Here is a 17,044-nt window from a genome sequence, read left to right as displayed (position 1 = left end):
CCAACTCAAAATCCCTCTCCTCTCCCACTGGGTCCCCTAGGTTGAGTGTGCCCTGTGGTCATTAGAATACATCATACCCTGGACAAGAAGAGCTCCAGGTGGAGGCTGTGTGTGGACAGGTATAACAAGCTGGACACTTTGTTATCACCTTTACCCACAAACACCCAGACTTTCCCCTCAAATTACTTGGAATATAAATAGCAACTGAAAAACTGGCCAAATTAAAAGGCCCAGAACTCAGTTGGAAAGCCCCTGAGAAAGCTGAGGACAAACTGCAAGACTTGCATGCTCTAGTTTGGGTTTGATTTTCCTCACAGTAAAAGAAGAGCTTAGTAGTGACTTTTTGATTTCAGATAACTAGAGGAGCATCTTTGCATTCATACTGAAACCCATGCCTACCAGCACTGTTTGTGCTCTGTGAGCCATCACAGAAAGGCTCACAGCAGCTGCTCCTCACACAGCCGGGACCTCCTGAAGAGCTACCACTGTTTCACGAGTTCATTGATACTTCTCTGTCAATATCACTAAAGATTCTCTGGTGACTTTCTAAGTTTCTGGAAGTGCACTGGGGTACTGCAGCGTGACAGAAGGAAAAGCAGCACAGGGAAATGCTGTGTGCATCCTGGCAACTGCTAGAGTGGCTTGGGGAAAACTTTCTAGCACTGGTGGTGGAGAGCTTGACCAGAAGAGAGGCACTGCTGGACCTTCAAAGGAAAGCAACACAGCCTTGCTCCTTACACTGTAATATGACCTAACACTAACAACAAACTTTATTGAACATTTAAAGTGAAGAAAACAGAACAAGAAAGGATGAAGAAGTTCCCCATGACAAAGCACTGCAGAGAGCCTATGTAGCAACAGAGAGAGTGCTGCCACTGAGGGTTCCTGGGCCGCTTCCTACAATGGTGGAGGCCCATGTGGGTATTGCAGCATGAGATTGAAGGAACGGGCAAAGTTGTTGACAGACATGCATCTGTCAAACTCATCAGAAGGGACAATGACAGAAGTGAGGAAGAACAGCAAAAGCAGGAGCAACACAAACAGTACAAGTGCCCAAGCCACAGCCCGGCGAAAGAGCGATGTGGGCTGAGCAAGTCCTCGGCGATCGCTTCTGCCGCTGAAAAGAACAGAAGAAAAGGCACATCAGAGTTGGAATTGCAGGAGTAGCTTTAACTCCCTCTCTAGGGTTCCCACTCCCCTTCCAAGATGCAGGGATCAGGCTCTGCCATGGCATTGCAAGATTAGCTCTTTGGACAGACTCTCATGTTCTTGGGGGTCAAGTACTCCCCCTTTGCCCTTCATGGTCTGTTGTGTCTCTAAGCTGCAAGTTTCTTTTTCCTGGTGTGCTGGTGCAATTAACAGAAGATTTAAACCTAACACACAGGTTAGGTTTCAATCTTAACACAATTAGCTAAGCAGGTGTTTTCACCAGAGGCAAGGCAAGCCAAGGGTCAACACTGATACACGGGTCTAGGTGCAGAGTGCTAAAGGAAAGCATTCAGGGTGCTGCAGCCCAGAGCTGGAGCATAGGGGAGACACTGCAGGTGGGCAGAAGGCACCTCCACCGGCATATATGGGCCTGAGAGGAACAGCTGCACAGCTTTCTGCTAGCATTCAGCTGTTCTCACCATCTATCTAGAGATCAGGGCAATAGAAAGCAATACCTTGTGGTGCTGCTGCCTCTGTCATCTGCACTTCTCTTGGTGAGCTGGTGAGAGAAAGAGCTTTTAGTATCCAAGCTTCAGAAACTGCAAGGGATTTCTCTGCCTCAAAAGGGACACTTGTAGACTGAGATCAGGCCAGCAACAGGAGGAGCTTCCCACAAGCCCTCATGACAGGCACCTCCCTCAGAGCAGGGAGCAGATGCTCACTATTTGCCTTGTTGCTACAGAGCTCAGCCCTGGGCATGGCCATAGATTGGGAGACCCAAAAGACTGGAGAAGCAGCTGCTGCTCCTCCCTCAAGACACCATCATCTACCTGTAGCGTGTTGGACAGCTGCACCTTCTCCAGCTCCACCTGCGTTTCCTCCCAACTCTGCTGTAACTGGCTCAGCTCCTCCTGGAGATCAGCACTGATCTCTGGATTGGAGACAGAGCGCAGCTTCTCCCCGGTCTCGATGACTGCAGAGTACAGGGCTTGCCACCTCTGCAGGATCACTGCCTTACTCTTCAAGAGAAAGAGAAACGACCTTTCTAAGCTGTGCCTAGCCAAAGCTTTAGAAGCTCACTGATGACATTTCAGTAGGGAAGAAGCAAACTCACAAACGGAGATGCCCTTTTTGGCTTCAGAAAATCAGATGAAACCATCGACTTCCTGGGTTGGTTTTACTTAGCTGTTAACCAAAGAAGTGCACAGGTATGTGCACACCCAAGAACTAAAGGCTGACAAAGGAAAAGATTTTCCACAGCACATAAACTGCACAACTCATTGCCTGGAAGATCCACTGTCCAGATGGGAGCATCCTGCCACTCTGTATTTCCACATCCAATCTCTGTCCTACATTTAAAGCATAGCAGGCCACTAAAGGACAACAGGGGCCAGGAGGTTTCCCAGGACAGGGAGCATTTCACAGTGTCCCTCTTTTCTCATCTGTGCTCACAGCTTTAAGTGTCAGCAAGGAGTTTTCCCCCCAAAGCACACGATAGTGAAGCTTTTTGCCTTACTGGACAGAGGAAGTTGCTTCAGTTTGGGAAAACTCCACAGATTTGGAGTGCTGAGAAATAAGCACAGTACCTTCAACTCTTTAATGAGATTCCTACGCTGGTGGTGGCTGTGGCAGTCCTGGGTCTTCACAGATGCGACAAAGCTCTTGGTATCCACGAGACATCTGTTGAGACTCAGCAGGCAACACAGGAAGAGATGCCACAGTCTCAGAAATCCATCGATGCTTTTCTTTCTCTGCTGCACCACCCAGCTAACATGGTGCCACTGCTCCTTCATCAGTGTGAACTTGGAAAGTAACTGTCCTCTGAAAATGCAAAGTGTGAAGTGTTCACATATCTTCATTGTAGGGCTCCATTTTACAACCACTCTGCTGGCTTTCCACGTAAGGCATTCTTCCTGTTCTGGCATAGAAATCTGTGGAGGGCAGCCTTCACAATAAGCACTGAACACTTGTCTGGAGAACCAGCAGCAGGTCGATGCAAGTGAGACAAGGTCTCTGATGGTGCTGCAAAACTGATCTGTGCTTTTCCCAGTCTGTTTAGCTGGCAGTTCAACTCTGAGGGGCTCTGCTCTCCTACAGCAGTGGGACCTCACTGCCGAGTGGGAAGTCCCTGTGTGTTGTTAGCGAACCCGTTCAGACAGGCTTTTGCCCTCTTCCTACAGCATGGTTACATGATCCAGCAGGTGTAGCTGGGGGGATTAAGACAACTCCATCTCCCAGTTCTGCTCCTCTGCAGGAGGCTGTGGCCCCCACGTTAGCTCTTGCACAAATGCCTGTGTTTGCGGAGGGAGCTGCAAGACTGTTCAGGCCAGCAGCTTTGCTGAGCTTAGCCCTACCTTCCCTGGGGTAGCTTTAAGCCAAGCCACGGGCTTCAGACTGAAGTGGCTGAGGGGAGCACACACGCTCTCCTGCCAACTGTCTGGAAGCAGCAAGCTTGGGCAGGGAGGGGTAACAGTGTCTTCCCAGCAAAAACCTGAGGCAGCTGAACCTCTGCTCACAAGCATTACTTGCTGCTGCTCTCTTTCTCGCCACTGATGATGAGAAAATGGACCTGATAAAAAACAGGTTTAGCTACACCTCTTTTGGGGGTTTGTGGCTGAGGACTCAACGGCCTGTCCAGTGTGCCAGGGGTAGACACAGTACCACCTCTATGGGAGAGGGCACATTCACTGAATTACCATGACCTTGGGGAGAAAAACAAATAGATTACCTTTTCTCTGGATCTCCAGATTCCCAGGAAGGTAGAACATTTTCCATCACAGAATTAAATCTCTGCTCATTTGTGGAAATTTCGTTTTGCAGCTCCTGAAAATAGCAGGAGAACAACAGCTGTAAGTGTTCACTGCAAGTGGCAGCAGTGACAGCAAGAAGAGATAGAAACACCCCGCCCCTAGTGTGAAGCTGTGGTCCACTGTGGCAACATGAAGCTCACTGTGAGAACACTTCACCATGCTTCTGATTTACCACAAGTGGAGGTTTTTTCTGCATCGTTTAAGTGCAGTTCTTACACAAACTGCTGAGCCACTTGCCACAGGCTACACTACTCTGGCACAGGCCAAGAGGCAATAACCTGCGGGGTGGAGTAATCCACGACTTCCGTGACACAGCACTTCAGGAGGTATTTCTGCTGATTGGATCCCTGGCAAAAATGGATCCATCCATTCTGGAAAAGGACTTTCATCTGTCAAGTTTTCCTCTGAGTAGCTGCTGGCCACTTTTCAAGAGTGAAAGCCTCTGCAAAGTGCTGACAACTGATAAAGGCATGGCACTTCCCAGCGATCGCCTCCCACCTTCACCAGTCAAGAAGATGCTTCTACTTTTACATTTAGCTTTACCTCATACTCTCTCTGGTCCTTCTGCAGTTCTTCCAAGTGTCCAGGAATGCTTTTCTTGAAGGTCTTGTGAATTTCTGCTGTGGAATTCATCCACTGCTCGCATTTCTGAACAAATTCCTTGTCATTTTGAGGGTCCTCACACACACTGTGGAGCAAATGAGATTTGGTGGCAGCAGTTGTTCTTCTGGGTATGGCTGCCTAGGGTCTAACACGGTGGCTTCCTTCCCATCCCAGCACGGTGGGCTGGGATAAAGCTGTGTGAACAGCTGCATGGGGCTTGACTGCCAGCTGGGCCTGAACCCTGACACCATGCTCCTGAAGGCACTCTGGCACAGCACCATCTTGTGCTCTGTGAGCCATCACCAAAAGGCGAGTAGCAGTTGCTCCTCACACAGCTACCCTGAGACAAGCAGGTTGTTTTCCCACAGATTGGCAAGTCTGGCAGACCTCCAGACCTGCCTCAGCACGGCTCTTTTCTGTACCTCTAATAACTGGGGCTTCTCTTTCACAAGCTTACCTAGCAAGGGCACCCATGACAGATGAGGGGCAGTGCTTCTTCAGGTTACTGGCAGCAACCTGGAGTCTGCCCCAGCATTCCTGCATGTTCTCTTCTTCATCTTGAAGAGACTGCAAAAGGGATCATTACAATTAGTTGTGGCCACAAAGGACCCAGTAACAGATTCCCCTGTGGGGAAGGACACGGTAGAAAGAATGGCACTCTGAAACGTGTAGCACCTCATCCTAATTGCTAAGAAGTTAACTTTGTGGTGACATGGTCCAAGCCCAAATAGAGGCTCCTCCTCTTTCAGCCAGTCTTGCTGCTGCCCATGCGAACAGGATGTGGACTGAGTTAGCCATTAGCATTAGGGAGGGTGGTGGAGCGCACAGGTCCACCTCAACTCCCAAGTGCAGTGGAGAGTAAGGACCTGGGGTGCTTCCTATGGGGATGCCTTCCAGCATCAGTAAGCAGATGTTGTTGCAGCTGCCCTGTACCTCTGAACCTTAAGCTACCCCTGAATCACACCCTGCTTGAACTGATGTGCTAAATAAAGAACAAAATCTGGGAATAAGCCTCACTGCCTCTGGGGGCAAAGAAAAAAACCATTCCCCTGACTCCAGCAGCACTGTAACACAGAGCAAGCTGATCGGGTCACCTCTCTGTGTTTCTCAGGAGACTTTGCTGGGTTGCTTGTTGAAAGGCACAAAAGGAAGTACAGAAAGCAGGACAACTGCAGTCGCTTTACCTGGACAGTCCTGATCTGATTTCTCAGAGACTCCACTAACAGCACAAGAGGTGCCTCCAGGCTGACTTCTGTGAAATCTTCACGCTCCATGACAGACCACACTGAGGTCAGTCTGTAACTGTGCAAGCTGCAAACGATCTGCTTTGGTTACTACTTCATGGGCAGGCCTGACATACCAATCACAGTTTAAAAGGACCTAAACATCTAAGCGCGGTGCTCACTTGACGATGGCCCAACAAGCATTTCCTCAAGCTGAAGTATTTTCCTACTTGGAAAGGCACTGTGCAGGCTTCAGACCAAGCCACAGGCAGCATTTAGAAGTGCAAGGATTTGCTGGAAATAAGAAGGTCACCAGGCTTCAAGGCAGCACTATCCTGTCAGCCACGCCTGCAGAGAGCACCCCCAAAAGTAAAAAGGTCTTGACAGAATGGATCGCTTATTCCTGCTCACCAAAATCAACCCGAAGTGGGAGGAAGCTGAGTGCCTTGCTCCTCTCAGGAAGCAGCCAGTTTGAGCCAGAGACCAAGCTTGCCTTCCCTGAAAACTCCAAGAGAAACTGTTCTGCGTGGAAGGCAGCAGTGCCAGACTCTGGAGAGCTAGCGTCCCTCGTGTGCTGGTGCTCTGACAGTGCAGGCTCACTGGACTCACAGCCTGGCCACTTCAGGGTTCTCATGCCAAACTAAAGGGGGGGATATACTCTTTCTTTCCTATGCCTCTTGCATTATTACACTCATGTAATCCCTGCTGGGGCAAGCATGGCTTCTTCCATTTGCCACGCACTTGTAGACACTGCAAACCCAAACCCGCAGCAGTCCTGCTTCAGGATGGTTTGTTGCTGTGTCCTTCTTTTGTCAGGGAAGTAGCTCAGGCACGTCCTGGGTTAGACAAAACAGGCATCCTACTGCTGTCTTTGGCCGTGCCAGGGCCAGCTGCTTTGGGCATAAAAAGCAGGGCAGAAAGTAAGTCTCGAAGGGATTGTTGGATGCCCCAGTGCAGCTCAGACTCTGCATCCCCACAACGGAAGATGAGAGCTTTGTTCCTGCAGCTGACCCCAAGCAGAGGGCACAGGTCTCAGGAGCCGAGTGTCCAGGACCCGGCACACCTGGGTTGATGGCCGCCAGGCTCCTCTGCCTCACGCTCTAGCTGGCAGTGGTCTCGTGTTGCTTTGTGTGGCCTGCAGCTAAGCACCGCCCGCACCGGGCACACCGTCCCCAAGAACCCTCCCGCTCCCCGAAGCCCTGGACCCCTGCGGGGCTCCGCCACCTGCCCGCACCTCGCTCGCTGACCGCGCTCCTCGCGCTGCTGGCGCCGCCTCTCGCCCGGCTGTAGCCAAACCGCCGCACCAGGGCCGCTCACGACGCTCCGGCTCCGCGGCGCTGCCGGCGCCGGCTTTATAGGCGCGCAGACAGGCGTTGCCCGGCAACGGCCTCGCCTCCCATTGTGCGGCATCCCTGGTGCGGCACCCATTGTGCGCTCACGCCCTCGTTCAAGCCTGCCAGCCGCGACTCCACCGCGAACTTGGGGGGGCTCCGGGAACGGAGACACGAGCTCTCGTTGCCTTGGCTAACTGGCCTACGCCATGCCACGGACCTGCCGGCGGAGGCTGTGCGTGGTGAATCCACGTTGACCCCTTCTGACAATATTTTCCACGTTAAGAGATGTTCCTCAGAACGAGCTGTTCCATCATCTTTTCACGGATGGAGGTGAGGCTGACTGGCCTGTGGTTTCCTAGGTCCTCTTTCTTGCCCTTTTTGAAGGCTGGAACGATACTGGCTTTCTTCCCATTTTTAGGCAACTCCCATGTTCTCCATTCCCTTTTACAAATGATGGAGAGCAGCTTAGCAATAACCTGTGCCAGTGCCATACAGCTAACTTACATTGCTTGGCACTGCTTCTGACAAAATTCCCAGTTTGGATGTGAGTCAAGAATGTGCTACTGCACAGCCCATTCTTTAGCTTTCAGGAATTTTCTTTCTAGTAAGAACCAAAATGTGTGTGTCAAAGCCTCCTCCTACTCTACCTCCTCCTGCTCAAGAGTACCCAAAACCCATCAGTCACACAAAAGGCACAAAGACTCGTTCAAGAACATATCCAGAATCAATAGACACTCACCAGAGGGAGGAGGACTCACTCAATCCACAGAAGTATCCAGAGGATGCGCCAGTCAAAGGGATGGAACTGCAAGGCCACTTACTCTGACAGGATTCAACTTAAAATGCCTCTCTCCCGCTGGGCTCCATGCATACCTTAGGCTGAGTGTGCTCTGTGGTCATTCAAATTCGTTGGGGCAAGCCCACAAGAGAAGCAGGGTAAGAGTCTGGCCTCTGAGGAGGTGCTGTGGTCTTTCTCAGGTCTCTGGCAAGGCCTGGCAGCTGCCAGGTGTCTGGCAGGAGATTGTATTGCTGTCGGGGCTTTGCCATGTTTTCTTTCAGCCTTACACCCTCACTGCAAGTCTGCAATGGAAGTGAGATGATGACTAAAATACTTTTTAAGTACTTTATATATTGTGCAACAGATAAAATCAACTAGAAGCAAAATGGTATCAAATAGGTTGTGAGGAAATAGTTTTTGTGGAAGTGCTCCCAGATCCAGGTGTCTTCAGCAGGCTGGAAGCCAGACACAACTACCTGAGACTGAGGTCAAGACACATGAGTAGAGGGCTGGCCTACCTTGACCCATGTTTGAGTACACAGCTTGGATGTAAACTACTGTATGGTACCACTACTGAAATGTGCTATATTGTGATGTCCAAATGTACTAAACCGTGTTGATATCTTTGCAGCTAAGCTGCATCATGGTTAAAGGACTCATTTAGTTTAATATCCTGGAAATAAACTATGGCTTTTTTTGACACTGTGCTTGGGAAGAAGTTGTTGGTTTGCTACAGAACTGTCTTGGAGCGCAAGAACACTGTGGAAACCAAGGCTGAATGGTCACAGATGTTACTATTCCTTCTCACACTGCATTCCCACAGAACACCAAGGAACTTGCTTCATGAATCCCCCTGCCAGAAGATGAACAGTCATGACATTATTTGTTTACATCAGGCATAGTCTACGTAGCCACGTTCATCTAGCAAAGACATCAACCATCTCCAGGCAGTACAACCCTTTCTTATTTCAATGATGGTACCAAAAGAAACTCACCAGTCCTAACCACTAGAATACCAGATGTAAAACAACACAGCTGTGCAACCTTTTATTGAACATGTTAGATGAATAAAGTACAACCAGAAAGATTCAAAAAGATGGAGATGTTTTTCCCACCAAGAGACTACAGTACCAAAAAGACACAGGTAATGTGACTTGTGTGCAGAAATCATTTCAGGCAAAGCGCCTCTTCACCTGCGTGTTTGTCGTGCTAACCCGAGACAGGCTGCTGTGTCTAAGATTCTGTGGTGTAGTTTCTGTGGCTAGTAACTCCCTGCAAACTTAAGAATACTGCACCTATAAAATAGTGTATCTCTCGCATCAAAGTATAAAGTGTGTTGCTTACAGTTTAAAAATCTATAGAAAAAGTTTGTTTTCCGTACAAAAATGATGAGATTTTGTCCAGATATACATTTTGAGATGTGAAATTTAACACATTTCCTGTGACAGGAAAAGGAGGCTATAAAGGTGAGGCAGCAGCAACCCACACAGAGGTGTGCAGGCTGCGAGGGTGCTGTAGTGGCTAGTCTGAGGAACTAACACAGTACAAAGTCTCTGTATTTAGTTACATGCCGTCACGGCTTAGTTGATGCTAGTTGCATGAAAGAAGCACCGCAGAGAGTGTATTTGGGGACAGCTGAAGGTTCTTGGGCTGCTTCCTAAGTTGGTGGAGGCCCATTGGTGTATCTCAGCATGGGATAAAAAGAACGGGCAAAATTGTTTGCCTGGGTGCAGCTGTAATCCTCCTCTGAAGATGGGATCATGCAAGCTAGAAGTAAAAGCAGGAGAAAGAACAACTGAAGAGGTAAAGCTGCTCTTAGTACACGGTAAAAGAAGGAGGGAGACCGAGGAATTGCTTGAGTAGGTTGTAGTTGGCTTGCACCTCTGAAAAGGGAAAAGAAAAAAAGGCATTTTAGAGTTTGAATTAAAGAAATTATTTTAACTCCCTCTCTTAGGTTCTCATTACCCTCCCAAGATGCAGGGCTGCGTATCTACAGGAAAATGCCCTGCACATGAAACACTTCAACTATGACTTGAGAGCGTGCCAGAATGCTCAGTGGGAAGCCACCCACTGGGTTGTGTTTGCTGTCCTCACTACTGAGGAAGAAAGGCACTATTCAGATTCAGAGCGGTCAGGCTTCCCTCTGCCTTTACACCTCTGCGGTCTATCATTTGAACAAGCCTTCAAGTACCAAGGCTGAAGTTCTCCTTTTGTTCTTCCTTGTCTACTTGCAATAAGTGTCTCTAAGCTGCAAGTTTCAGGTATGCTGGTGGAATTAACAGAAGATTTAAAATGAAAACAATCCCCTACTTGGCACAAACCAAAATATTTTCTCAGGAGTGAAGAAAAGCCAAGGTTGCACATCAGTGCAGGAGTGCTAAGGGAAAGCATTCACCATGGTACAGCCCACAGCTGGCAGGTAGTAGAGACACTACAGAAAGCACTTCCACCTGTATGTCAGCCTGAGAGGAACAGCTACCCAGGTTTCTGCTGGCACGCAGCTTGCCTATGCTGTTCTCACCACTCGTAAAGAGATCAAGTCAATATAAAGCAATACCTTCTGCTGCTGCTGTCTCTGCCATCTGCAGTTTTTCTGGTGATCTGGGGAGAGAAAAAGCTTTTAGCATCCAAGTTTCAGAAACTGCAAGTATTTCTCTGTCTCTGGGACACTTGTACACTTTAAAGTCCTGCTGTAAACTGTCTAATAAGGCACATGCATCTAAAAAGCAAGATGATTACACCTGAGGAACTTCCAGGCTAAATATGTCAAAATAAGCTATATGCTATTAAGAAAATAGTAAAAAAACCACTTGCCTTCTTCACAGCAGGGCTGGATTCTGCTGCAACTGGATTATAGGCTCTGGCATCCAAGTCATCTGGAACTAGCAGGAATGTTCTGGTATCCTAAAAGATAATCACACCTTGCTCTTTAAAATGCATGTTCAAAAATCCCAGCAGATGAAGTGTCAAGAGCCATCTTTTAGTGCCTCTCTGGAGGTGCACAGCCCATTGCCTCTTTGGACGTGTATAAGCAAGCGGCAAGCAAAACCTCCAGTTCCCCAGCAGAAAGAAAATGCTTTACTATGCACAGCCTGGAGGAGTTATGTTGGAACATAGATGATTTGACAATCTATCTGACAGCTCTCAGAGTCAATAATGTATTGCTATGAACTACAGCTCCTAAGTGTTCATTTCCTCCTTGCCTGACAGTTGGTATGGATCACAGGATAATTCAGGTTGGAAGGGACCTCAGCATACTTAGCTAGTCAATCACAGAATCACAGAATCAGTCAGGTTGGAAGAGACCTCCAACATCATCCAGTCCAACCTAGCACCCAACCCTATTCAGTCAACTAGATCATGGCACAAAGTGCCTCATCCAGTCTTTTCTTCAACACCTCTAGGGATGTTGACTCCACCACCTCCCTGGGCAGCCCATTCCAATGGCAGATCACTCTCTCTGTGAAGAACTTCTTCCTAACATCCAGTCTATACTTCCTCCAGCACAACAATCCTTGTGCTAAAAGCAAGGTCAGCCATGAGATCAGACCAAAAGCCTTAGTCAGAGCCTGTTTCTCTTTGCTCTTCAAACCCCTCAAGGATGGAGACTACGCCACCACTCTGGGCAACCTGTTTCAATACTGTACTAGTATTATGGTGCTGTTTCCTGTAGCTAGACTTCTTTCTTTCAGCTCATGAACGTGGAAATACTTAAGTTTTAAGCCAGTCTTTTACAACTATCTTTACTTTTAGTATATTACTGCTTTTCAGTACAAAAGATTCATGAACAAGCACTTAAAACTCTGACTCACCAGATTTCCTTGTATTGTTTTTAAATCACATGAAACTTGCTCAATAAGCTGTTTCAGCTTCCTTCCAATGACATGGACCTTCTCTTCATCTTCAATGTAATCACCTTCTGATTTAGGCAGCAAGTAAGCAGTGAGCTCTTGAAGTGAGTTTACTTTAACCTGTTGTTCCAGGAGCTCTTTCTCCAGTTGCTTAGAACAAACAAAAAGAAATTAGTGCAACAGAGTGTCACTCTCAGCTTCAAAGATGTTCTCATAGAATCATAGAATGGTAGGGGTTGGAAGGGACCTCTGGAGATCATCAAGTCCTACACCCCTGCCAAAGCAGGATCACCTAGGGCAGGTCACACAGGAATACACGCAGATGTGTTTTGAAAGTCTCCAAAGGAGACACCACAACCTCTCTGGGCAGCCTGTTCCAGTGCTTCTAAAAGGAGGAACTGTGGAAAGCTTTCAAGAACAACTCAACCTGCCTGAGAACCTGCAATACATAGGAATGGCTGTTACAGCTACATGACATGAAGCTCTCCTGAAGAGAATGGTTGTACCTGCTTGAAAGTGTTCTACTAGTAATTAATCCACGTGGAAAAGACATGAAATCTTGGAAACTGGCAGTCTTACTTCAGCATAAAGACTGTTCATAAGGAACTAATTTATGATGCTTAATTACAGAAAAATGCCACATATAGGCAATCTCTTAGTCTATTTCAGAATCCAGCCACGTGCCTGAGCACAGCAGGTTGGAGGACAGGCTACAGACATCTTCACATACAGTTCTTCATTTTGTAGTGAGAGCTGTTGAGTCCCTGGAAGAGCTGAGGTGCTGCAGTTAAGACTACACTTACCATTAAGTCTTTTTGGCGTTCCAGTATTGTACTGGGGTCAGCATTTGGATCTGTGGTTTGTGCTTCATTCCTTCGGCTATCAGCACTTGCTAACCACAGGATTAGTTTTTGGCTCTGATCGTGGAAGTCCTAAAGAAACAACAGATTTCCTCATAAGAGAAAAAAAAAAACTGTTGCAGTGCTTTCACCTGGCTTTGCCTACAAACAGAATGACTGGCCCACAGGACACAGAGCCAATAACAAATTCAGAATTGGTGAGGCAACTCAGTTAAATGATTCCACCTGTTACTATACCAGGTATTATTACACCAAGGTATTATTACACCAAGGTATTATCCTGCTGAAAGATATTTTTACCAAACCTTTTAAGACAGAGTCAGGTATATAAGAGAAGTGTGCTGGATCCTGAGCAACTATTCCCTTGATGTGCAGGAGTTACCCCTCTGCTCTCTCCCTTTATCTGTTCCTCAGTAGAACACTAATGAAGTGCTTTGCCTCACAAGCCGGTATGTGGTACACACCTGGCAGTGCAGTAGGGCTTGTTGTAAACCTTTCCTCCAGCTGTCCAATACATGAGTTGCTTTCTCCCAATTCAGGTTCACCTTCCGAAGCCTGTTCTGAAGCTCTTTGGACTCTGTGCTGTCTGCTTTCTGGAAGTCTTTGCTGCTCAGGTTGACAGAAAGCACCACTGCCTTGTAGTTATCGAATGCTTTAAGCATGTCCTGGTAGAAAAAAAGGGATTAGGAGTATCTAAGAATAACAAAAACTATTGTTTATTTCCAACAATACCAAACCCTCGAAAGAATACCAGGTACTGGGGAAACTGGAGAAAGCTATTTGAATCCCCTGGCTTTTCACATACTGCTAAAGAATGTATTAAAGTAGGTGGTCTTTGTAAAGTTGTTTTGTTTAAAACCAGAGCCTTCATTCTGAAGGAAACAAATCTGTCTGCTCTTGTGCTTCTCCCTAAGTCACAGGCATTATGGCTTAAGCCACATCTGCCTTTCCTTCCTCTGAGCTGTCTCTTTTCCTGACACTGGAACAAATATAAACCTAACTCTAACCCTAATCCTGGGGCCCTCAATTCAAGAGAGATGTTGAGGTGCTGGAACGTGTCCAGAGAAGGGTGACAAAGCTGGTGAAAGGCCTGGAACACAAACTCTATGAGAAGAGGCTGAGGGAGCTGGGGGTGTTTAGCCTGGAGAAGAGGAGGCTCAGGGGTGACCTCATTGCTGTCTACAACTACCTGAAGGGAGGTTGTAGCCAGGTGGGGGTTGGTCTCTTCTGCCAGGCAAGCAGCAACAGAACAAGGGGACACAGCCTCAAGTTGTGCTGGGGGAGGTCTAGGCTGGATGTTAGGAGGAAGTTCTTCCCAGCGAGAGTGATTTGCATTGGAATGGGCTGCCCAGGTGGAGTCAACATCCCTGGAGGCGTTCAAGCAAAGCCTGGCTGAGGCACTTAGTGCCATGGTCTAGTTGACTGGCTAGGGCTGGGTGCTAGGTTGGACTGGATGATCTTGGATGCCTCTTCCAACCTGGTTGATTCTATGATTCTATATTCCCCCAGGTCAACACATCTTGATTTAGAAAGGTGCTACCACCTCAGAATCCAGGAATAATGCTGCAAAGGACATCTGGAGACCTCCACTCTAAAGGGGCCAACTTCAAACTCTCTGCAGGCTGCTCAGGACCCCATCCAGTTACACTTTTAGTATCTTTGTGGGGCAGACGCTCTCTGTTCTCTTTGGGCCCACACCAGGCCACCCTGTTGTAAGCAATTCTTTTTCTTCTCTCTAGTCAGAGTTCCTGTCAGCCCATTTCTCTGACTTCTCAGGGTCCCTCTGAATAACAGTCCTGCCTGCTTTCCTCCTCTCCCTTAAAACTGCAGTGGGAAATAGGAAATTTGCCAAGTCATGGCTGCAGCTTCTGAACCCCTTTATATTGAGGCTGAGCCCCTGTTTCTGAAGGTTTGGGCTTTTTTCAAATGAATGACAATCTGCAAGGGATTTACCACTTTGGTCAAGGGTACTCAGTCTTCTTCAAGCTTTGTGCTATTGCAGTAGAAAAGGAGGAGGCACAGAAGAAGTCCTTCAATAAACAGTTTGGTTTGCTTTTCTTAACAGCCTTTGTAACTAAGAGGGTCAGTCTCTGCATTCTCTAGATATGAGTCCCACTGGTTAAAAACTGCTCTGAAATACTTTTCACTCCACAAAAGGATCCTGTCTCTTCTTCAGGCAAGCAAACTTCTTTCAGTTATCAAATAGCATACACAGTCCACCACAGGCTTCAAAACAGCAGTAAGCCAGTCTGCTGCCAGACTGGCCTTATCCTTATCCAGGGCAACTGGGATGTCCTGACAGCTCACAAAGCTCGTGTCTTGGAGCATGCTGGCTCCTGTGGAGATCCACAGAAAGCCAAGCTGTCTGAATAGGGGATTTACAGCCAGCTGGACTCTTAAGTCAGACACTCAACTCCATCCTTAAGGGAAGCATCTCCCTCCACTCCCAAGGCATCATCAAACCTTTCCTAGCACTTGGGGCTTATGGCACACTGGCTGATGGAGTCAGTCTCCTTACTGGAGTCATGCATTGGAGTGCAGAGTCATGCTCCTGGACCCAGTGACTACCATTCTGGCACATATAGGCCTAAGCATCCTCTCAACATGCTTAAGAAATCCCTCCTCTGTCCTACAGAGGGTCTTGTGTGTGAGCATCATCCCAAGTATGATGCCAATTGGACCAATAGCCTCAGGATTCAGGTGACTCCTTATGGAGCCAGAATGTGAGCACACAGAGATTCTGCACTCCCACAAGTGCTAGGAACAACTCCTTTCTCAGAGCTCAACTCGAGAGATGTTTTGTTGCTTAAGTCCTAGAGACCTACCACTTAGATGTACCCTGGTAAACTGCTGGCTCCACTTGCAGACTGGTCAGGTCTCATTTATGGAAGCTGAGCAACTCAGCAGGCAACACAACAGGACTACACATGCTGACAAATGTTCACATTATTCTAACTGTTCTACTACTTGGCTGAAGATTAGCAGAGACTGAATTGATTTTGTTTCTTGTTTTTAATGCAGCATTTATTGTGAGCAATCTGCATTTTCTAAGTGAAGAAATACACCTGCATGCTTTGAAAGGATGAAAGGATGTCTCCTTCAACTCTTGGACAAAGATGCTATTTGGAGTTAAGATTTTTCTAAAACATCATACTGCTAAAGCCAACAGACTTAGAGCAGATTGTCTCTGTCTCTCTGTTGGAGCTACAACCTTCCCACCCACTCATCCTTAATTAAACTGAAGAAGAAAAAAATCAGCCTGGACTTTGCAGCCTCTAGATCCAGCTAACTTTAAGTCTGTTTCTGATTTACATAGAAGACAATGGCACAGAACAAGGGAAAAACCCTGGTATCACTGCTCAGGATCACAGAATTAACCAGGTTGGAAAAGACCTCTAGGATCATTGAGTCCAACCTATCACCTAACCCTTCTAATTAACTAGACCATGGCACTAAGTGCCTCATCCAGTCTCCTTTTAAACACCCCCATGGACGGTGACTCCACCACCCTCCCCAGGCAGCCCTTTCCAATGGGCAATCAATCTTTCCATGAAAAACTTCTTCCTAATGTCCAGCTTAAACCTGCCCTGACACAGCTTGAGACTGTGTCCCCTTGTTCTGTCACTGGGTGCCTGGGAGAAGAGACCAATCCCTCCCTGGCTACAACCTCCTTTCAGGTAGTTGTTGACAGCAGTGAGGTCTGCCCTGAGCCTCCTCTTCTGCAGGCTGCACACCCCCAGCTCCCTCAGCCACTCCTCACAGGGCTGTGCTCCAGGCTCCTCACCAGCCTTGGTGCCCTTCTCTGGACATGTTCCAGCACCTCAACATCTTTCTTAAACTGAGGGGCCCAGAACTAGACACAGTACTCAAGATGTGGCCTAACCAGTGCCAAGTACAGGGGCAGAATGACCTCCCTGGTCCTGCTGGCCACACTCTTCCTGATACAGGCCAGGATGCCATTGGCCTTCCTGGCCACCTGGGCACACTGCTGGCTCATGTTCAGTCAGCTGTCGACCAGTACCGCCAGGTCCCTCTCTGCCTGCCTGCTCTCCAGCCACTCTGTCCCCAGTCTGTAGTGCTGCATGGAGTTGCTGTGGCTGAAGTGAAGAACCTGGCACTTGGCCTTGTTAAAACTCACGGCATTAAGCTACTTAACTGCACAGGACAAGGCCTGACCCACGGCATCTGGAGTCTAAGCCTTCATTATTTAGTTTTTTTTCCATGTTTGTTTTCTAAAACAAAAGGCCTAAGAGGATAAGTTTGGGTCTGAAATACTTTGAAAAAGAATCAAGTGTCTGTCCAAGAAAACAGAAAGGGAAAGGTCTTTATTTCAGCTTGGCTGCCTGCTATAGCCAAGCATTTTGCCTGCAAATCTCTACCTGGGCATACTGAAGCACACTTTGCTTAATTAGCTCTTCAGTCCTCTTAGCTGAAGA

The 17,044-nt window shown here is 47.8% G+C and overlaps 2 protein-coding genes across 2 annotated transcripts in view; both read right to left on the bottom strand.

Moving 5' to 3' along the window:
- Positions 1-745: 745 nt before the first annotated feature.
- On the bottom strand, positions 746-7,213 carry LOC135181007 (uncharacterized). Its single transcript, XM_064153944.1, has 8 exons — positions 7,020-7,213; positions 5,747-5,873; positions 5,020-5,129; positions 4,503-4,647; positions 3,878-3,972; positions 2,736-2,970; positions 1,665-1,708; positions 746-1,117 (listed from the first exon to the last, which is right to left on the bottom strand). Exons 1-8 carry the CDS (start codon positions 7,211-7,213, stop codon positions 898-900), a joined length of 1,170 nt encoding a protein of 389 aa, XP_064010014.1. The 3' UTR covers positions 746-897.
- A 1,706-nt stretch (positions 7,214-8,919) lies between these two features.
- Positions 8,920-17,044, bottom strand: part of LOC135182850 (nesprin-2-like) — a 277,205-nt gene continuing 269,080 nt past the window's right edge. The window contains exons 113-118 of the mRNA XM_064157392.1: positions 13,073-13,273; positions 12,552-12,680; positions 11,710-11,898; positions 10,712-10,801; positions 10,455-10,498; positions 8,920-9,780 (exon numbers count right to left, since the gene is read on the bottom strand). Of these exons, the coding sequence (XP_064013462.1) occupies positions 9,555-9,780; positions 10,455-10,498; positions 10,712-10,801; positions 11,710-11,898; positions 12,552-12,680; positions 13,073-13,273 (879 nt within the window). The 3' untranslated portion in view covers positions 8,920-9,554. The remainder of the gene's footprint in view (positions 9,781-10,454; positions 10,499-10,711; positions 10,802-11,709; positions 11,899-12,551; positions 12,681-13,072; positions 13,274-17,044) is intronic.

Source organism: Pogoniulus pusillus, chromosome 1, assembly GCF_015220805.1.
Source record: "Pogoniulus pusillus isolate bPogPus1 chromosome 1, bPogPus1.pri, whole genome shotgun sequence".
In the NCBI taxonomy this organism is placed as follows: domain Eukaryota; kingdom Metazoa; phylum Chordata; class Aves; order Piciformes; family Lybiidae; genus Pogoniulus; species Pogoniulus pusillus.
Note: the sequence above shows the minus strand (reverse complement) of the source record. Positions and strands in the feature narration are given on the sequence as shown.